Here is an 18204-nt window from a genome sequence, read left to right as displayed (position 1 = left end):
TACAAATTTAGACTTTTTTCTACAGGTACAAATTTTTTGCACAAGTTAGTTTTGCACCAAATTTACCTCCATAGAGATGCCACGGACTTTTCGACTTCCGGGTTTCACACGTCAGTGTCGTTTAAGGCCACTGGTGGCTGCGTTCCAACAATTGCACTCCACCCGCGCGCCATCGGCGGGAGCGCGCATGGCGTCTCAACTCTCTGAAATGCTTCGGACAACTGAGTCTGAGACAGACACACTCGCACCGGTCGATGGGAACGCGCAACCGAGGGGAATCAAGGCGGAAACGCAAGAACTGCGATGCGGCCCACACGTCGTAAACAGAAACGAAATCAAAGCTGATCTGTGAAAACCAGAAAGTCGGAAGTCTGGCCTCCTCCGTGGCATATACCCCATTCCTTCCTCACGTCACTGGGTGCTTGACACAAATCAAACGATGTCTCTCGTCCCCGATGCAAAATAGAAAGACATCCATTGTTTTGTTTAAAGTTGAATTGCAGTCACACTTTGCTTCTTTGTCAATTTTGAAGGACTTGAATACAGACAATGGTTTGTGAAGAGGTCTCAAAGTCTTTGTGTTTTTGATATGTGAAACTGCATAAAATGCCTTGCTGTTTTATTTTAGTTTTTTGTTTTTGTAACACAAATGCTATCTCCCAGCGAGAGTTTGTGTATTGTTTTTTGTGTGGAAAAAAGTCTCTCGTCCCCATTAGTGCTGCTTTTTGGGAGGATATTGAAAATAATTTTGTGTGTGAATCAAAACAAGATTATATTGGATGGTAAAAACATAAACCTTTTTGAATCCAAGAACAAAAAATTGTCAACCTTGGTTAATGTGTATGTTTTATTGGCAAAATGTTATATCCATAAATGTAAATTTCTAAACTTGAAACCTTTATTAAAATTATTGTGGATTGACATTGACAATTATTTGAAGTCTCTTAAATTTGTAACGAACAAGAAATGTCATTTGATAATATAAAAATATAACATAAAAGTAAGAAAAATAATTAATATCCATGCAGAATTATTGAAAAAACAAACAACTCTTGGAGTTACCTGAATGTTATTGATTGTTTTCACCCCCCAGTTTTTTATTTTATGTGATTCATGTAAATTGTATTGACTGGTATTTGTATTATTCGTCTATGTTCAATAAGTGTTATTTAAAAAAAAAAAAAAAAAACATTTTCCTCGCATAAATAATTTAAAAACAAAAACCGTTACGTCTCTTGTGTGTGGTCTACCCCAGCACACCACCAGCCCCCACTACCTCCGCTCGTCGCTCACATAACAGCGTATATTTGTTGGAGTGACTTGGCAGTGTTTGCTTATTCAATAAACAGTATCAAATTATATCATTATGCAAAAACAATGTAGGCTATAAATTTGATGATGAAAATGTTTTTTTCGTAATGTGGCTATATGCATTTGACAAACTCAAACACAACTGCTACATGACTTAATAAAAGGTGGTTGGCAGTCATGAACCAACCAGTCAGTGGTCAGTGAAGTCATTGACTGTTCAATATAGAATATACACTCAGCAATGTATATATTGTTGGAACGACACTCTTTGTCTTCCGCGTTTTTGTTTTGTTCCGGGTAAAGAGAATGTTGATTTTCTGAATACAGACTGGAGATCGGTGAACAGTTCCTTCGAAGGATTTATTTTACAGAATATTCCGGACACAAGCAGGTTTACAGAAGCACAGCTGTTCCTCGCAAGTGTGTCGTTGCAGCAGACTCCCAATATTCTTATACTATCTTGAAGGGCGGTACTACAGTTTCCAGCAAACAGTTCAACCAAAGTTGACGGACGTACAGAGATAAATTCAAGGACACTATTCAGACACAAAACAAAAGCCCATTTGAGGTACTATCTTGAAAAAGTATTACAACTCCTCCTTTTTCCCTCAGCCTCCCCCCAACCAAGACAGACACCCCCAGCATTCAATCATAAGATAAATGGCCCTCCGATGTGAAAATAAAGGTTTCAGACCGGACATTCCTTAGTATAAGATAAGACTTCAGCTACAGACAAATGGCCCATTGATGGGAAAATAGAGGAAGCTCTTCAGACATTCCGTCACCTGGAGACATTATTCAAACACTCACCAAGCTTTACTGAGGAAATTAAAACAGTTATGCCTAAATCTAAACAGTTATAACTAAATTAAAACAGTTATAACTAAATTAAAACAGTTCTAACTAAATCTGGGCAGAATACTCTCAACAATATCAAAACTAAAATAATAAAATTATGACAGAAACAAACAAAGGTTGTCTGTTTAATATGAATCATTCTACCAGCTCCCATTTAAGTCCACGTTTGATAAAGTGTATATATAAGGCCCAAAAAGTAATTTTTTTAATTTATTATTTATTTACTGATGCGTGCTTCTAAAGGTTAAAGGTTTTAATTTCATTGTTGCTAAAATGATATACAATTAAATAGCCTGAATAATATTTTTTTGGTGAGTTTTAATCACTTTCACAAGTATAGTACATTGCCATTTTCATATGTCCGTATTATAACATTTGCATCCAAAATATCACCAAATACAGTAAAGATTTTTATCAATTTTTTTTTCCATGAGTGTAAGTGTGTCACTGACTCCATGAAATCTAAAAGCATTTTTTTCAAAGACGAAAAGCATCGACCAATGCTAAAGAGCACATTGATGATGATGATGGTGACTCCCAGGTTGACGCGGCGGCTTCGATCACGTCGTAAAGCCTCACCGGCTAGCGATGCCAACGCCGGAAAACGTGGTGCACAACCGAGCACTTCTGCACAGGCGGACGTTCAATCGGACGATGAAGAGTACCCCGAGTCCAATGAATATTCATCGGAGGAGTGGGTACAGTCTGATCACGGAGAAGACACTGGTTCTGGACTACGATGCCACCATGAATGGAGTGGATAAGATGGATCAGAACATCTCTTACCACCCGGTATAGGAACTGAAGGACATGAGGAAGCCAGACGTAACACCAGGTCACCGTATCATGATCCTGAGAGTAGACTTGATGACAACATGGCCAAACACACACTGCAGTATATACCTGCTACTCCCCGGAAAAAAAGGCCGGCAAGAAAGTGTAGGGTCTGCACGCGAAGGGGCAATCGCAGTGAAACTAATCTGTGGTGTAGTTTGCCAAAATTGTTTTGTCAAATTGTTACACTGTTGAATGTAAATAAACCTATTTTGCTATCAAAAAACACTTTTTCATTGTTGGTGGTAGTGTTTTACAGAAGTAACGCACTGTTTAGGTGTTTGTGGCATCATTCATGGAAAAAAAATAAGGTGTCAAATTCACTAGAGTGCATGAAATAATATAGTTTCACAAAAAGCTTGATTTCTCCGTATTTTGGTCCAAAACAGAGCATTTGGGTGAAACTAACCTATTTTCTATTGTTGATTATTGAAAAACTGAATAAGGTAGAAACAAACTTTTTTTTCCGATGAAAGATGAGAGTTCAATCTTTCATTTGGTAGTATCTGTGTTTCCATAGTCCAAACACAAAATTTTCTGTGGACCTTGAAAGATCAGTCAAAATGCTTAAATCAGCTGGCACCCAGATGTTCTCTTTTCTGAAAATGCTTGGCAGTCAAAGAGTTAATGTAAAGAAAATGATATTTTCAATTGAAAGTATTCTCTTAGGTCAGGAACTTGACCACATGTATAACAACAGCCATTTTAGGGTGAAATGTACCACCCCGTCATGTTTTATTGTGATGGGGTGGTAAGGTATGTGATGGGGGGTTCTTTAACACGCTCACAAAATGATGTCCAAATTATGTAATATTGTAGCTTCAATGCATAGAATAAAAGTCTTTATTCGATCCCAAGTACTTGCAGGAGTTACAATTTGCATGTTCTTGACCAAGGGTTACAAAATATATTTAATATGTTCAATCCATTTTCCACTTTTTGAGTTAAATTGTTCTTTACCTTTGAACAATTTTCCATAATTAGCCATTGTTAAGATGTTCTTAAAAAGAATGAAATGCTTATAAATTTTTTGAATATTTCATATTTTTCCACATATTGAATGTTTAGTATTTGCTTAAAGGGGAAGTCAACCCAAAATAAAAAAACAATCTTGACAATAATATGTTAAATGTGACCTCACTAGTCTAAACATGACATTCTGATTAATATTACACTTGTGGAATATGAGTTAAGCATACCAATCAGAGCTCAACTGTTTTCTGAAGCTGAGCAACATTGATGTCATGTTCAGTCGACAGCAAGTGGCAAAATGGCCGCCCTAAGATGGACAAATACAGTTGGATTTTGCTTCATAACTCATATTCCACAAATGTAATATTAATCATAATGTCATGTTTATACTAGTGAGGTCACATACAACATATTATGGTCAACAAATGTTTAAAGTTGACTTCCACTTTGTTTTTGTTTTTTTACAAGCATATGAATATACTTACACTTTTCTGGCAAGCTGTTGTACTAATAAGTTTTGACATTATTTTGGCTCTTGTATCATTATCATCAACATGCCTACATTCATATCCAGAATTAACAACAGTGTCTATTGTCAGATGAATGCTAAAACCAACAGATCATATAAAGAGAGACAGTTTGTCCATACCACCCCATCAGTGTCATCTTGTTAAAAAAAAAAAGAAGAAAAAAAAAAGAGGGAAATTGAGTGAAATGCTTCATAAATTAATGCTGAATAATACTCTTGTTTTGTAGATTAATCAAATGACTACAGTTTTTTCTCTCCAAATAGTACATGTTCTACATACAGAAAGAGGGAGGAAGAGAAATTCCTGCTATACTACAACGTGGTCATCGATGTCTGTCTTCCAAAATGGTAGCGGCACTTGGGTGAACTACACTTGCAGCTTAAGTATCTACTCTTCACCATCCAGTAATGATCACCATAGTCAAACCTGATGAAGAGAAGGAACGAAATATGTTATGCTCTGGTAATTTTAACAGTACTTACCTAAAAAGATCTAAAAAGCAAACAACACAAAATGAAGAACATTATACATAGTTCATTTTCGTACTGTTTCAAGAGTGTACGCAGTACTAGGTCAGTAGGGCTCAACAGACTGTAATATCACTGACCCGATCTGGTCGCCAGCTTTAATGGTTCTGCTGGAGAAGAAGGCAATCCTAGGGAACCGCAAATCCTGATGCATGGTGAATATCTTCACGGCCAACAGGTTGGGCTCACACAGATGGTTAATGAAGCGGCCGATGTTACCAAAAAGTCTTGCATCAATGCAGTGTATGTCATCTACCTGCAGAGGGTGACAAAGACAACAATATTTACTTAATCTCAATTTCTGTGTTCTAAACATTTGTGACGTCACGCTCAAAGCAGACGCTCGGCAGGTGTCAAGCGCTAGTAAAGTGTTTCCACTCCAAAATTAAGTACATTTAACAAGAAGTGTTCAGAGTATATCTTATTAGGGGCTGAGGCACGAACCCACAACCTTCATGTTGGGTGGCAGCCACGCTAGGAGCTGAGCCACAGAGCCACAACACTCCTGCTATGTTGCTGTTGACAGGTGGAATCCTCATACCTTCCAGCAGTTTTTTGCTCGTTTAGTCACCAGAAATGCATTAGCTTATAATGGCAAAGAACAAGACGAATATGGCTCACATGATAGTGTCTGCCTACCAAGATGAAGGTCATGAGTTCGCTCCTCAACAGTTAAGTAACTTTTTTAAATAAATAAATAAACTTGGAAAATGTACCCAAAACTCTCCTTGTAAAATGTATAATATAATTTAAAAAACTTCACTAGGTTTTTTCACGTAAATATCACCTCTTTTTTCTTTTTCTTTTACAGTGGAGGTGAATTATTATACAATAGATTAATTTGCAATTGCACATAGGCATTCATTCACACACTGATTTAATATAAATCAAATAACCGAAAAGATCTTCTCCAAAGCTGGAGAGGTCATTAAAACCAAATGCTGCAGAAATGTTTTTCGTGAAACACCCAAATCCCCGTCCCAGTGTCACAAGCATTTTATTCAAATACCATCATCAGTTTTTGTTGCACAAGCATGTCACTTTTTCAGTTAAAACTGACACAAGAGCGTCTTATTTTTTAATGACGCTTTGCCCTTTTGCTAAATGTAAATTAAATATATTTTTGTCCAGCAGATGTCACCACACTGAATTGCGTCAAATGCCTCGAAGCACTGACCCATTTCAACACAATTGCTTTAGTGGTACAGAAAGCAGTGGTGAAACAGTGTAATGACTCACTACACTGATTTGTGGCAAATGCTCCATATAACACTGAATCATTTCGACACATTGCTTCATATTGATTCACTGCTTCAGAAAGCTTTGGTTTCTCCGTAACTACTATACATCACTGTTTCTTAGCCTTGGTCCTCGAGTACCCCTATCCAGTTTGTTTTCCATGTCTCCCCAGCCAACACAGCTGAAGATCGTTATCAGGCTTCATGCAGAGCTTGCTGTTTAGCTGATCGTTTGAAACACGTTTTGCTTGTGGGAGACATTAAAAACAGGCTGGATAGGGGTACTCGAGGACCAGGGTTGAGAACCACTGGTATACATAATCAAATTTAGACACGTGCTAATCAACTAAAATAATCAGGTTGGGAAAATGGGTTTACTCTGTAAAAGGGATGGGTAACTGGCAACCCACGGGCCATCCACACTCAGAGTGGCCCTTGATTAAAGTTAGCGCATCCCCCCCCCCCCGACCTCATTACAATGTTTAATAAATAAAGACAGATTTAGTAGTATGTATCAAACTGGTAGTACAATGACATACAGTACTGTATGTGCATTTGGTATTCCCCAGAGGACTACGTAGTTGGAAGTACAACTCCGGGATTACAAAGCATGTGTGTGCGTTGCGTCTCCGCTCCGCGCCGTCCACTCGTTTCCATTCATCAGCTTGTTCAAATTACATTGGCTGCGGACCAACTGAGTCGTGCTGGAGCCCGCCGCACGGATATACCTATTTTATATATATATTTATAGATATTTATATATTTTTTTCTTCTTCTATTTTTGCCGGAAGACACGTCCGTCGGAATTCCGTCAAATGGCAAACTAGCACAGAACACATTGACCGGGACAGGAAGATTGACGCAGTTTAAAAATAAATAATTCCGGTTACTTTTCAAAATAAAATACTCACCAGATCCTATTTCGCAATCATGTCAGCAAAACGTCATAATGCTTAACGCGTAATTCACTGCAGCGAGCATGGATGAGGTGAGATTTATAATGGAGGTGGATTATATATATGACACGGCACATCCTTTTTATTTGGACAACCGAAAAATTGCTGCTGCAAGGAACGTCATAGTAGAAGCTCTGGGAGCGGACGGTGAGTTTAATTGAAGTCCACCTCTCTTTCTGCTTCTCTGTTGAGCACAGACTTTGTGTGTTTGTCGTTTTTAATGCTACATTATCGCGCGATCACGCATGACACGGCGGGAAGTTATCATCGACGAAGCTGTGCGCAGCCGGTGAGTTTTGTTCATACAATTGACGTGTCCGGAGCACGCAGTCAAGACACAGCAGAGCGGAGACGCAACGCACACGTATGCGGTGTAATCCCGGGGTAGCGATTGTCAACCCACCTTATCGTTAAGTGTAAAGAGGAAAGAATCATTCTCTCTTGTGTTAGCTTCTGTGTCAGTGATGATTTCACCAACATACCTGTGAAAATGGGAAAAGACAATTTACATACATGTTCAAACGTAAGCCACCAAATTCAATGTGTTAATTTCGTAACATTTTCCTCACTCGCAAATAAATGTCCCCTGAGGGACATCCTGCATGACTCTCACTCCCCAGCCCATTCTCTCTGTTTTGAAGAGCTGAAGTCGGACTCTAGAAACAAAAAGTAGCATAAAATAACAAAGAGTTAGCGGATTTCATCAGACAAAATGTTTCAAATTTAAATTTATTGAATATTATCAGGGAGAGGTAACATGCAAAAATCTCTGTAAGGTGTTCTTTAGTTAATATTACTATTCCACATGCTAGGAAGCACTTTGTTAAGATATCTAATAATAATCCAAATAGGGCATCATGCCCTGCAGTATGAATACAGCATTTACATTTTGGTAAATATAAATAATAATACAGTGGAACCTCAAATTAAGAACGACTAGTTTTACAAACTTTTCAAGTTTCAAACAACATTTTGGTGAAAAATATGCCTCTAGTCAGGGCTCTAACATGCATACATGTTAGTGATGTGCCTGTTTGTGTGCAGTAACACTGTGATAAAACCTAAACCAAAAAAAACAATACATAAATATCAAACGAATAAATGTCCGCAGGTTCTGACATTAAGCCTCTTTGTGCAGGGCCATCAGGAGCCATGTTGTGATGGCCCCGCTAGAACCAACACTGGTCCTGTATATTCATGATATTATCCAACAAGTTTGAATGATTATTTAATATTTAGTGTCTTTATACTGTATTCTTTAAGACTAACCCACATCCTCTGGATTGGGAAACAACCATTGTACCACTGATCCATGCCAATGTAACTCATATTGCAAAAATACTTGGCTGTGGGTTTTCATACTTGTTAAATACCACAATGTCGCCCAGAAAACACAAAACAACTCCAAAAAACATGCATACATATGGGAGCAGCAATCCGTGAGTTATTCACAGAGTAGGGCACAAATATTGTTGTAAAAGTTATCAACCACAGTAAGAAAACAAATATATAAATTCTAAAAATATCCATCCATAATCAATCATAATCAATTAGAGCCATCTCATATGTAATCAATTCGAATTGTGAGGTGGCGAGCGATTTCCCGATAAAACTATTTCCAACTAGCAGTAGGGAAAACTGACTGTGATAGCAATTGGTACAGTTAGGACTTTTCAGCACAACTACTTCAAGGATATTTAGTGAGATATCCCGTAGAGTTGAATGAAGGAGAATTATAAACCTAGAAGCATTTAATAAAGCAACAAAAAGGTACCGTCCAGAAATGTTTGCGGCAATTGCTTGACAGCAATTTAGATTGTCTCACTTCACTCCATTTTGAACAACTCTATTCTTGCAGGTCCTCCAGCATGAGCAGGCATGGTTACACTCAAACAGCACTGGAGGATCCTGCTGACAGAAGTCCAGCAACAGGCGGCCCTCCTACGTAGACACATTATTATTATTAGTAGTAGTATTTTTTTTAGAATTGCTTCTGGTGACATAATCATAATAAGGATGTTACATGTACACTCCATAAAACTGAGGAAACATTTTGTTATGTGTCAAACTTACACTGTCATACCAACATTGCAGACTGAGCTGACCACACGCGCAGGTATTGGATGAGCAGTCATCTGTGCAACTGCAATGCTAGATAAAACAATTAAAGAGCTATTACATGAACTACATACTAGAGCTGTCAAAATGTATTGATTAATCGACAAGTAGTCGATTATCAAATTAATTGACAACTATTTTGATAATAGAGTAATCGTTTGGAGACATTTTTAAAATTTAAAATGGTCCAAATCCTGTGATTTCAGCATATCAGCAGTAATTGTTCACTGATTTCTGTAGTCTTTCATGAAAGAAGACTGATTATCTTCTGTGTTTAATCAAAATGCGGCATTTGCCAACATCAGTTTTTACTTTATTAACCAGTGATTGGTATTTATTTTGTATTAGTAATTTAAGAAAAAAAAGGTGGATTGATGTTGTATTATGTTAACAGATCGGTCATTGTTTTCCAAACAGTTATCAGGGGGGGAGGGGGGGGGGGGGATTATTTTGTAAAACACTTGCAAAATCAGATTAGTCGATTAATCAATTGAATAATTAATAGATTAACCGACTCTAAAAATATTCAATAGTGACAGCACTACTACATACTGTAAATAATGAAATAGTACATCTGTTTACTCTGTCTCAAAATAAGCATTACCATTAGTGGTAATATTCAGCTCAAACATACAAACAAATATGGTCCATCAGGGCCTAGGAATACAGCACTTAACATATTGACCCATAATGATTAAGCAAAAACAGAATGCTTGAAAATACTGTCATAAGAATACATACTTTGACTGTACACAATAATACCTAATTCAGATAACATTTCCAATCTGGATTGGCTAGATTTGTATCAGAATGTACTTGCAAATGCATACATCTACTTTCCTCCACATGTCCCGAAGCAGGTCGTAGGGGAAGCTATCAAATTAGGCATGGGCTGACTTCAGTGTTTTTGTCCACCATTTCCAGGGGAAACCAAGACTCGATGTGAGAAATGCTTCCTCCAGCGTGTCCTAGGTCCTAGTTGGACATGCGTGGAACACTTTGCCAGTGTGGTGGTGGTGATGATTTCTCATGCTTCTCTCTCCATCCCTCCCTCCTCCTATCTCTCCCCTGTTCTCCCTGTCTCTCCATCTCAAACAAACCGATTGAAGCAGGTGTTCATCCATACTGTTTTCTCGTTTTGTTTAAAGTATCTCCATTTGTATTATTACTTCTCCATTATTCAGTGCTGAAAACTTACCTGTAGGTGAGTTATGTCCTTGTTAATGTTCACTGAGGAAGTGACACAGTTGTCTGGTATGTATTTAAAGTTTCCAGGATATGGCTCATTGTCAACACCATTAACGCAGTTTATGGGAACCTTCTCATAGCCCCGAGAAATGTCCCTAAAAGAGGAAAACAGGTATAATGTTAAGAATAGACCTGAAATAATAATCATATTCAATAGGGATGGGTGAATACCAATACCAGGTATCGGGCTGATACCTGTGCTTATTTCAAGGAATCAGTACTTGTGATGGCGACCGAAACCAACATCAGCGGGGGCGCTGTTGAGCCGAGTAATGGAGTAGACGTGTCTGGTTGAGCTCCGCAGAACTTTCATTCAAAAACAGCACTTTTTGACAGACTACGCTTTTGTTTTAGTCTTTGAGTTGTATTTTGATTTTGCACTCAAGTCAAAGGGCGACAAATGGCTGGCAAGTCTTCGAAAACACGCAATGCAACTTCGTTGCATGCGAGGCCTGGTGGCCCCAGCTCGTCCCCGGATGAAAGTGATAAAACAGCCCCAGACGACGGAACTGCGACACTGACCACTCAAGCCTTCAAACAAGAGCTACTTATGTGACTGCGCGACGAAATTGGCAGCGTGATAAAATCCAAAATCAGAAGGGTGCTGGAGAAGGAAATGGAGGGATTCAGAGGAGACATCACAGTTATAAAGTCCGAATTGCAGTCTTACCAGAGCACGGTTGCTACGGAGTTAGCCACGCTGAAAAGCACCACCAGCGAAATGGAGAGGAGTTTATCGTCATGCACGGACGATATAATTTCGCTGCGACGTGAGGTGGCTCATCAAGGCTCAGTCGGATTCACTACAGGAGAAATGTGAGGACTTGGAGGCGAGGTCCTGAAGGAACAACATTTTGATCGTCGGGGTGCCGGAAAATCATGAAAGTTCTACTGTTGCCGTAGCGGCGCTGCTCCAAAAGGCATTTAGCCTTGCGGAAGCACCACTGCTGGAGAGATCCCACCGCTCGCTGCAGCCGGCACCCAAGCAAGGAGACCGACCTGATTGTGACTCGCATGCACTACTTCAAGGACTGCGCCAATATTCTTCGCCTCGCCAGGGAGAAACAACGGGTCAACGTGGATGGGATGACTGTCTCTGTGTACCCGGACTTCACAACACAAGTGGCCAAAGCCCGAGCGGGGTACAACAGCGTGAGACGGCAGCTCCGTGGATAAGAGGGGGTTCGCTTTGGTATAATTTACCCAGCCCGCCTACGCATCAGTCACGACAATCGGGAACGGATCTTCGCGTCACCGGAGGAAGCCCCGACTTAAATAAATGAGACTTTTGCTCCACGGGGAACAACTTCCAGTGAGTAAAGGTCTTGTAAGGACTATATTATTTACAATTATTCCATTCGCTGGCTGTATGAATCCTCCATTCTAAGTGTGAGCATACATACTTAGGTTGCCCATCATCATTATTTATTTATCCCCCCCCCCCCATTAGTTTTTGTTGCTGTTATTATTATTACTATTTTATTATATAAGCTGGAAAACATATTACATATATTTTTTATTATTATTTTATCATTATTATTATCGCTTATTATTACCTTATTACGTAATTTTGGTTTAATTTTCTATTTTTGTTTCACAAAAGCCATAAAGCTGCCTCGATTATTCATGTCACTAAGTCCTGCAGGGTTCTAGTTTGTGGTCTAGTGTTAATCAACCTAATTTATGATAGGGTTTAGCCTTGTGTTTGGTAAGGCTAGTGCGACCTGGCTGTTTAGGAGAGGTCGGCAAGGGTTGCCAAGGCCATTTTGATTGTATTTGGGTGTTCTGTGTAGTTATTGTCTGTTAGTTCTATGGGTATGCTCTGTTCGAATTTTCTTGGTGAGGACCAGTGATGTGTTTTTAGCTTCACAGCTGGTGGCAGCGCAACATTTGTTATTCAAGGCAATGGGAAAATGATTAATACATACATTTTGGATTCAATCAGATTCATAAGTTGGAACATTAAAGGGATACAACATCCTATTAAACGTAACAGGGTTCTTACACATCTAAAAACGCTGGCACCAGACATTATGTACCTTCAGGAGACCCACCTAAGGTCTAATGAGCATGCAAAGTTGAAGAAGGGTTGGATTGATTATATATTTCACTCTAATTATGGAGATAGGTCTAGGGGAGTGGAAATATTGATAAGAAAAGGTATTCCGTTTGTACCAATTAATGAGTTGTTAGACAACAATGGACGGTTTATCATTGTGACTGGTAAACTGTATGGTAACTTAGTTGCCCTTGTTAATTTATATGCCCCTAACTGGGACAATCCGGAGTTTTTCTCTAGCCTTATAGGCAAACTACCTGATCTCACTTCACATCTGCTGATATTGGGTGGAGATTTCAACTGCACACTGCAACCAACACTAGACAAATCACACCCAATGCGTAATAGGTCTGTGTCAAAATCAAGCTTACTGATTTCTTCGTTTATGCAAACATAATTTGCTTGACCTTTGGAGACATTCTAATTCAACGTCTAAACAGTTCTCCTTCTTTTCACCGGTACATCTTTCATATTCAAGAACTGTTTTTTATTTGATTGATTGCAGGGCTCTCTCCCTCGTAACCAATTGCCAATACCATCCTATAGTGATTTCCGACCACAGCCCTGTACAGCTGGATATGTGTTTTCCAAATAACGCTCTACCTCAACGCTCGTGGCAGTTTGATCCTCTTCTATTGACAAACAGTTCCTTTACAAAGTTTATTTCCGACGAGATAGATTTTTATTTACAAGTCAACAGCAACCCTGGTATGTCGTATTCTACTATATGGGAATTACTCAAAGCCTATCTTAGAGGGCAGACTATTTCATATGTAGCCCATAAAAGTACAAATCAAATCAAACGACTTAAGGAATTAGCCCAAATGATATTTGACCATGACAACACTCGCACATAATTTTTCACCTGCTCTTTATAAGAAACGACTCCTACTGCAAGCAGAATATGACAACCTCTCTATAAAACAAACTGAACCGTTACTTTAAAAAACAAAGCAAACATACTATGAACAGTACAACAAGACAGGAAAATTGTCGAGTCATCAATTAAAGCAACAAACCGCCCGTAGACCTATCCCTGAAATACATACTTCATCAGTTCTAATCACTACACATCCCCGGACTATTAATGACAGATTTTAAGCATATTATGAAGAACTCTACACGTCGGAATCTCCAGAAGTTGCAGAATTCCAAACCTTTCTGGACAATTTACAACTGCCAGTGGTAGAAGATAGGGCCTCCCTTGATGCTCCTATAACCAACCTTGAGATAAGTCGATCTCACGAATCCAGAGATCTTTTTTGGAGATGCCCAGAGAAAAGGGAGAGTTTGGTCTTCCGAATTTTTTATTCTATTATTGGTCGGCTAATATTTCCAAACTGACACACTGGATTTCAACATATGCGAACAAATCCGGTCCGTCATGGGCAGGCATGGAACTTGACCTTGATTCTCACTGTTCACCCATTTCTCTCATGAGTATCCCACTGCCCATTAATGTTAGTCTTCAAGGAATGACTCCATTAGTCAGAAATAGTTAAAAAATTTGGTTTCAATTTAGGGATCATTTCCATTTTAATCAACCGCTTATGATGCTTCCATTGGCACAAAATCACATTTCCTCCATCACAGATGGACATTGCCTTTGAATTGTGACACAGGAACCGTCTAATATTTTACGCCGATCTCTTTATCAATGGCACATTTGTTTCATTCAGCGCATTACAAAAATAACATAATTTGCCCAGTAGCCACTTTTTCAGATACTTGCAAGTACGTAGCTTTGCGGAGAAAACTTTTCCATTTCCCACTTTGCTTCCAAAAAGTGCAATAGACATGATCATGGGCCGAGATCCTGAAGCGAAGGGTGTGGTATAATTCTGGATACTGACCCACCTTCGTGTGATAAGAGCTGAAGACCTGGGTACTCTGCTCTCTGATGAGGTATGGCAACGCAACCTGAAGCGCATACATACCACTTCTATGTGCCTGAAACATGGCCTTATACAGTTTCAAATTGTTCATCATTTGCACTACTCGCCCGAGAAACTGGCAAAGGATTTACCACGGTACTAATCCTGTGTGCCCAAGGTGTGGGCTCGGCCCAGCGACCTTAGGACATATGTTTTGGCTGTGCAATTCACTGACTGACTTCTGGATTGGAGTTTTTGAAGCTGTGTCCTCTATTTGTGGCAGATCAGCAGTCCTGACCTAATAGTTGCAGTATTTGAGGTGCTTCCAACAGGTGGGCTGGGAATTTCTGCTCCACAAGCAAATGCTGTAGCTTTTCTTACTTTGCTAGCTCGGAGGCAAATCCTTTTACAATGGAAGTCAGGAAACCCTCCCTCGTTTAGGCGGTAGGTCGAAGGGGTGCTGTCAGTAATACCATTTGAAAAAATGCGACATAACCGGATGAACCTACGGGACAGTTTTGTCCAAACTTGGACTCCTTTTATGGAGTTTGTGCAGAACATGTCCCTTTTATGAAACTGTTCTCCTTATTCTGTCAACTCACTTCCAGCTGTTTTGTGGAGTATTATTTTTTTCCCCATCAGGTCCCTACCTCTCGTAGCATAAGTCTTTTGATGTCAAGTACCCGTTTTTTCCCCCATTTCTGCTTTAGGCCTTGGGGGGTAGGGGGGTTTGATTAATAATTTTTGTTGGACTATTTGTTCTTTAAACTGAAAATCTATAAATAAAGTATAAAAAAACACAAAACAACATCAGCCAATACCAGTGTCGGCCACCATCTTGTGACCATTTTACTATTAGAAACTATAATTTAGAAGAATATAAAATAGCCTATATACACAACTATTTACCTTATGAGCATCTGCTCGCCAAGAGAGTCGCGGTTCCTCCAGGTATCAATCAGCTTTTTGTTTGCGTTAAAGGCCACCCATACCTTTGAGCCATTGACGCAGCAGTCCAAAGCAGTTTGTCCTTCTCTGTTCTTCTGATTCAAGTTAACTCCATCAGACAAAAACAACCTGAAAATTAAATTGGAATCTAAGATCTCTGCAAATGTTGACAGTTTCAAAATGGAAGCCACCAAATGCTAGCGTGAAAATATTATAATCAATCTTATCCAAAATTGGTCAGCTCCTCTTTGTTGCAACCACCTGAAAGGAAGCTCTTGTATTTCATAAAAATAAATAAATCCCAATACAGTACTCACATACTTATTTCCAGAGGTGGAAAATCCAGGTTCAGAAAGTAAAAACCCTGCCACAGTTTGGCTTTAGCCATTGATGCTAGCTAGCTAGCTCGTTTACCTGCTAGGGAGATAGCTAGCATCAATTTAATACAGTTTGGCTTTTGCCCCAGGTGCTAGCTCTCTAGCATTTAAACGAGCACCATGGGAGCTAGCTAGCTAGCACTTGGGGCAAAAGCCAAACTGTGGCAGGGTTTTTACTTATTTGACCTGGATTTGCCACCTCTACTCAGTTCCTGCTTAACATAAAAGTAAACCTTAGTTTTGGTAAAGCATACTCAAACAATTCTCTAAAAGTATACTCACATCACACATTCCAGATGGTTTTCTCTGGCAGCCACATGAATTGGCAGATCTCCATGAACATTGACAGCATTTCGATCACACTGTGCATCCAGCAGAGCCTGGGTGACATTAGCACACCCTGATAAAGCTGCCCAATGTAGGCAGATGTTCTGTTCCTATCGAAGGGGCAATAGTCACATTAATCACATAATCTATCCATAATAACCAAGATAAGAATATAAATCAATCTATAATTGATAATAATACAAGATGTGTCAGAAAAGCTTTCATAAGAGGAGAGAATATTGGTACAACAACTCCTGGCAGCTTCATCAAGACACATCTGACAGTTCTTGGCCGAGAAGAACATCCCCGTGCTTAGGTAACCTAACCTAACCCAACATGACTCATTAGTCAGTAAAACGGTGGTCCGTCTGCAACGGGCCGACAGTCCGTCACTTCCACCGGACTGCTCACCTCTGATGATATGTAAACGTGGACTGAACTTCCTAATCACTCAACTTATCATATAGACTGATATAAGATTATACCTGTTATTCACGTAAGATATTACTATTTCAATAAGGCATAAGCGCCCGCAGGCATTACAAATCAGCAGCATCTTATCAATTAAATCTGGAGTAACATATTTTATCGTAGTCTGTCTGTGGTTCCATTAACTCATTCACTCGCAGCTATTTTCACTCGAGCAACCCCATTTGCTCCCGACTGTTTTACTGGATTTTGACAGACTTTGCAAGGCCCACAAAATAATGTGTGCTATTGCTATAAAAACATGGGGCATACCAAAAGAAAGATTAGTATCTCTTCTTACATTAGGAAAAAAGTATATTTCTATCTGTTTCTGTTTTGCAGCAAGAATATAGCTAAGTTTTATCATTATTCACAAATCTGTTTAAAACGTGGGGGAAATATTTTACAAGATGGCCCTTGTTGATCTCGTTTGCTCTGCTGCCACCTGCTGGCCGTTTTTGTAATAACTACAATTGCTTCAAGTATTCTCTTCAGTTCAGAGGCTGCATCAAAGCCTTCTGTATGCTCTAGCACAGGGGTTGGCACACTCGGTCCCCGAGGGCCGGAGTAATGCAAGTTTTGGATGTTTCCCTTCTTCAACACAGCTGATATATGATCACTGCATAAGCTTGGTAACGATCCTGTTGATTAGAATCAGCTGCGTTGCAGCAGGGAAACCTCCAAAACCTGCAGGACGCCGGCCCTTGAGGACCGAGTTTGCCCACGACTGCTCTAGCATAAAAAAAAACTAAAAACATTTGAAAAACGGGAGCATGGTAATATTTAAAATAGAATGTATTTATACGTTTTGGGGAGCAAATTAGTTAATTGGAATTGGAATTTTTTGAGGGCATCTAAAATAGCCAGCACTTTGATTTTACATGTGCAGCATACATCAGACAGCCGTTGTGGCTCACACACTCGCACAGACACGTCCACAGTACTATTACCCACACATGCCCCAACATAGGACGGTAGCCAGAACAAAATAAAACACACTGATCTTTTTTTTTTTTTAAACCTTGTGAGGCAAAAAAGATTAAGCACCTTAGATACTCCCCTCAGTGTCTCATGTCTAATTGCAGCCTTTTAATGCAAACGCAATTAATCGTTCAGCCCTAGTTGTAATCGTGCTGAACTGGAACTTTAATGCAGAAAAAAGAAAAGAAGGCAATGTTTCATCGAGACTCAGTAATTCTTCTACATACAAGGGAACCAAATGTTAAAACAACAAAAGTGTGATATTCCACTTGTGTAAATTTATTTTTTTGAATAAGCTATAATTCACTGTGATATTGTGTTTGAAACATTAGTATGGTAGTAGTGTTAATTTGATCTGCCATTTTAAAATTTAGTCTCAGTTTTAGTACAGTATCAAGTCAACCTCATCCCGTTTTTAATTAGTTAACTTTTAGTCGACTAAAATCTAGCATTTTTGTCCAAGAAAATGTAATTTTGTTCATCTCGTATTAGTCAACAAAAACTGTCAACGGCTGTCTGTCTGTATATATATATATATATATATATATTTATTTCACATAAAATTGTCTCTCATCTTT

At 39.1% G+C, this 18204-nt stretch overlaps 1 protein-coding gene across 4 annotated transcripts in view; it reads right to left on the bottom strand.

The window, feature by feature from the left end:
• Nucleotides 1-1657: 1657 nt before the first annotated feature.
• The window catches only part of LOC147174799 (histone-lysine N-methyltransferase EHMT1-like), a 40418-nt gene continuing 23871 nt past the window's right edge, over nt 1658-18204 (bottom strand). For all 4 annotated transcript variants that reach the window (XM_086075777.1, XM_086075776.1, XM_086075775.1 and 1 more), the window contains 9 exons: nt 16133-16287; nt 15435-15602; nt 10543-10687; nt 9300-9377; nt 9052-9167; nt 7796-7882; nt 7630-7708; nt 5113-5288; nt 1658-4931 (listed from right to left, as the gene is read on the bottom strand). In XM_086075777.1, the coding sequence (XP_085931903.1) occupies nt 4817-4931; nt 5113-5288; nt 7630-7708; nt 7796-7882; nt 9052-9167; nt 9300-9377; nt 10543-10687; nt 15435-15602; nt 16133-16287 (1119 nt within the window). In that variant the 3' untranslated portion in view covers nt 1658-4816. The remainder of the gene's footprint in view (nt 4932-5112; nt 5289-7629; nt 7709-7795; nt 7883-9051; nt 9168-9299; nt 9378-10542; nt 10688-15434; nt 15603-16132; nt 16288-18204) is intronic.

The sequence above is a fragment of the Leptonotus elevatus genome, chromosome 5 (assembly GCF_054856555.1).
Source record: "Leptonotus elevatus isolate MCC_2025b chromosome 5, RoL_Lele_1.0, whole genome shotgun sequence".
Lineage (NCBI taxonomy): Eukaryota > Metazoa > Chordata > Actinopteri > Syngnathiformes > Syngnathidae > Leptonotus > Leptonotus elevatus.
The sequence above is the reverse complement of the archived record's forward strand: the minus strand, read 5'-3'. Positions and strand labels throughout refer to the sequence as shown.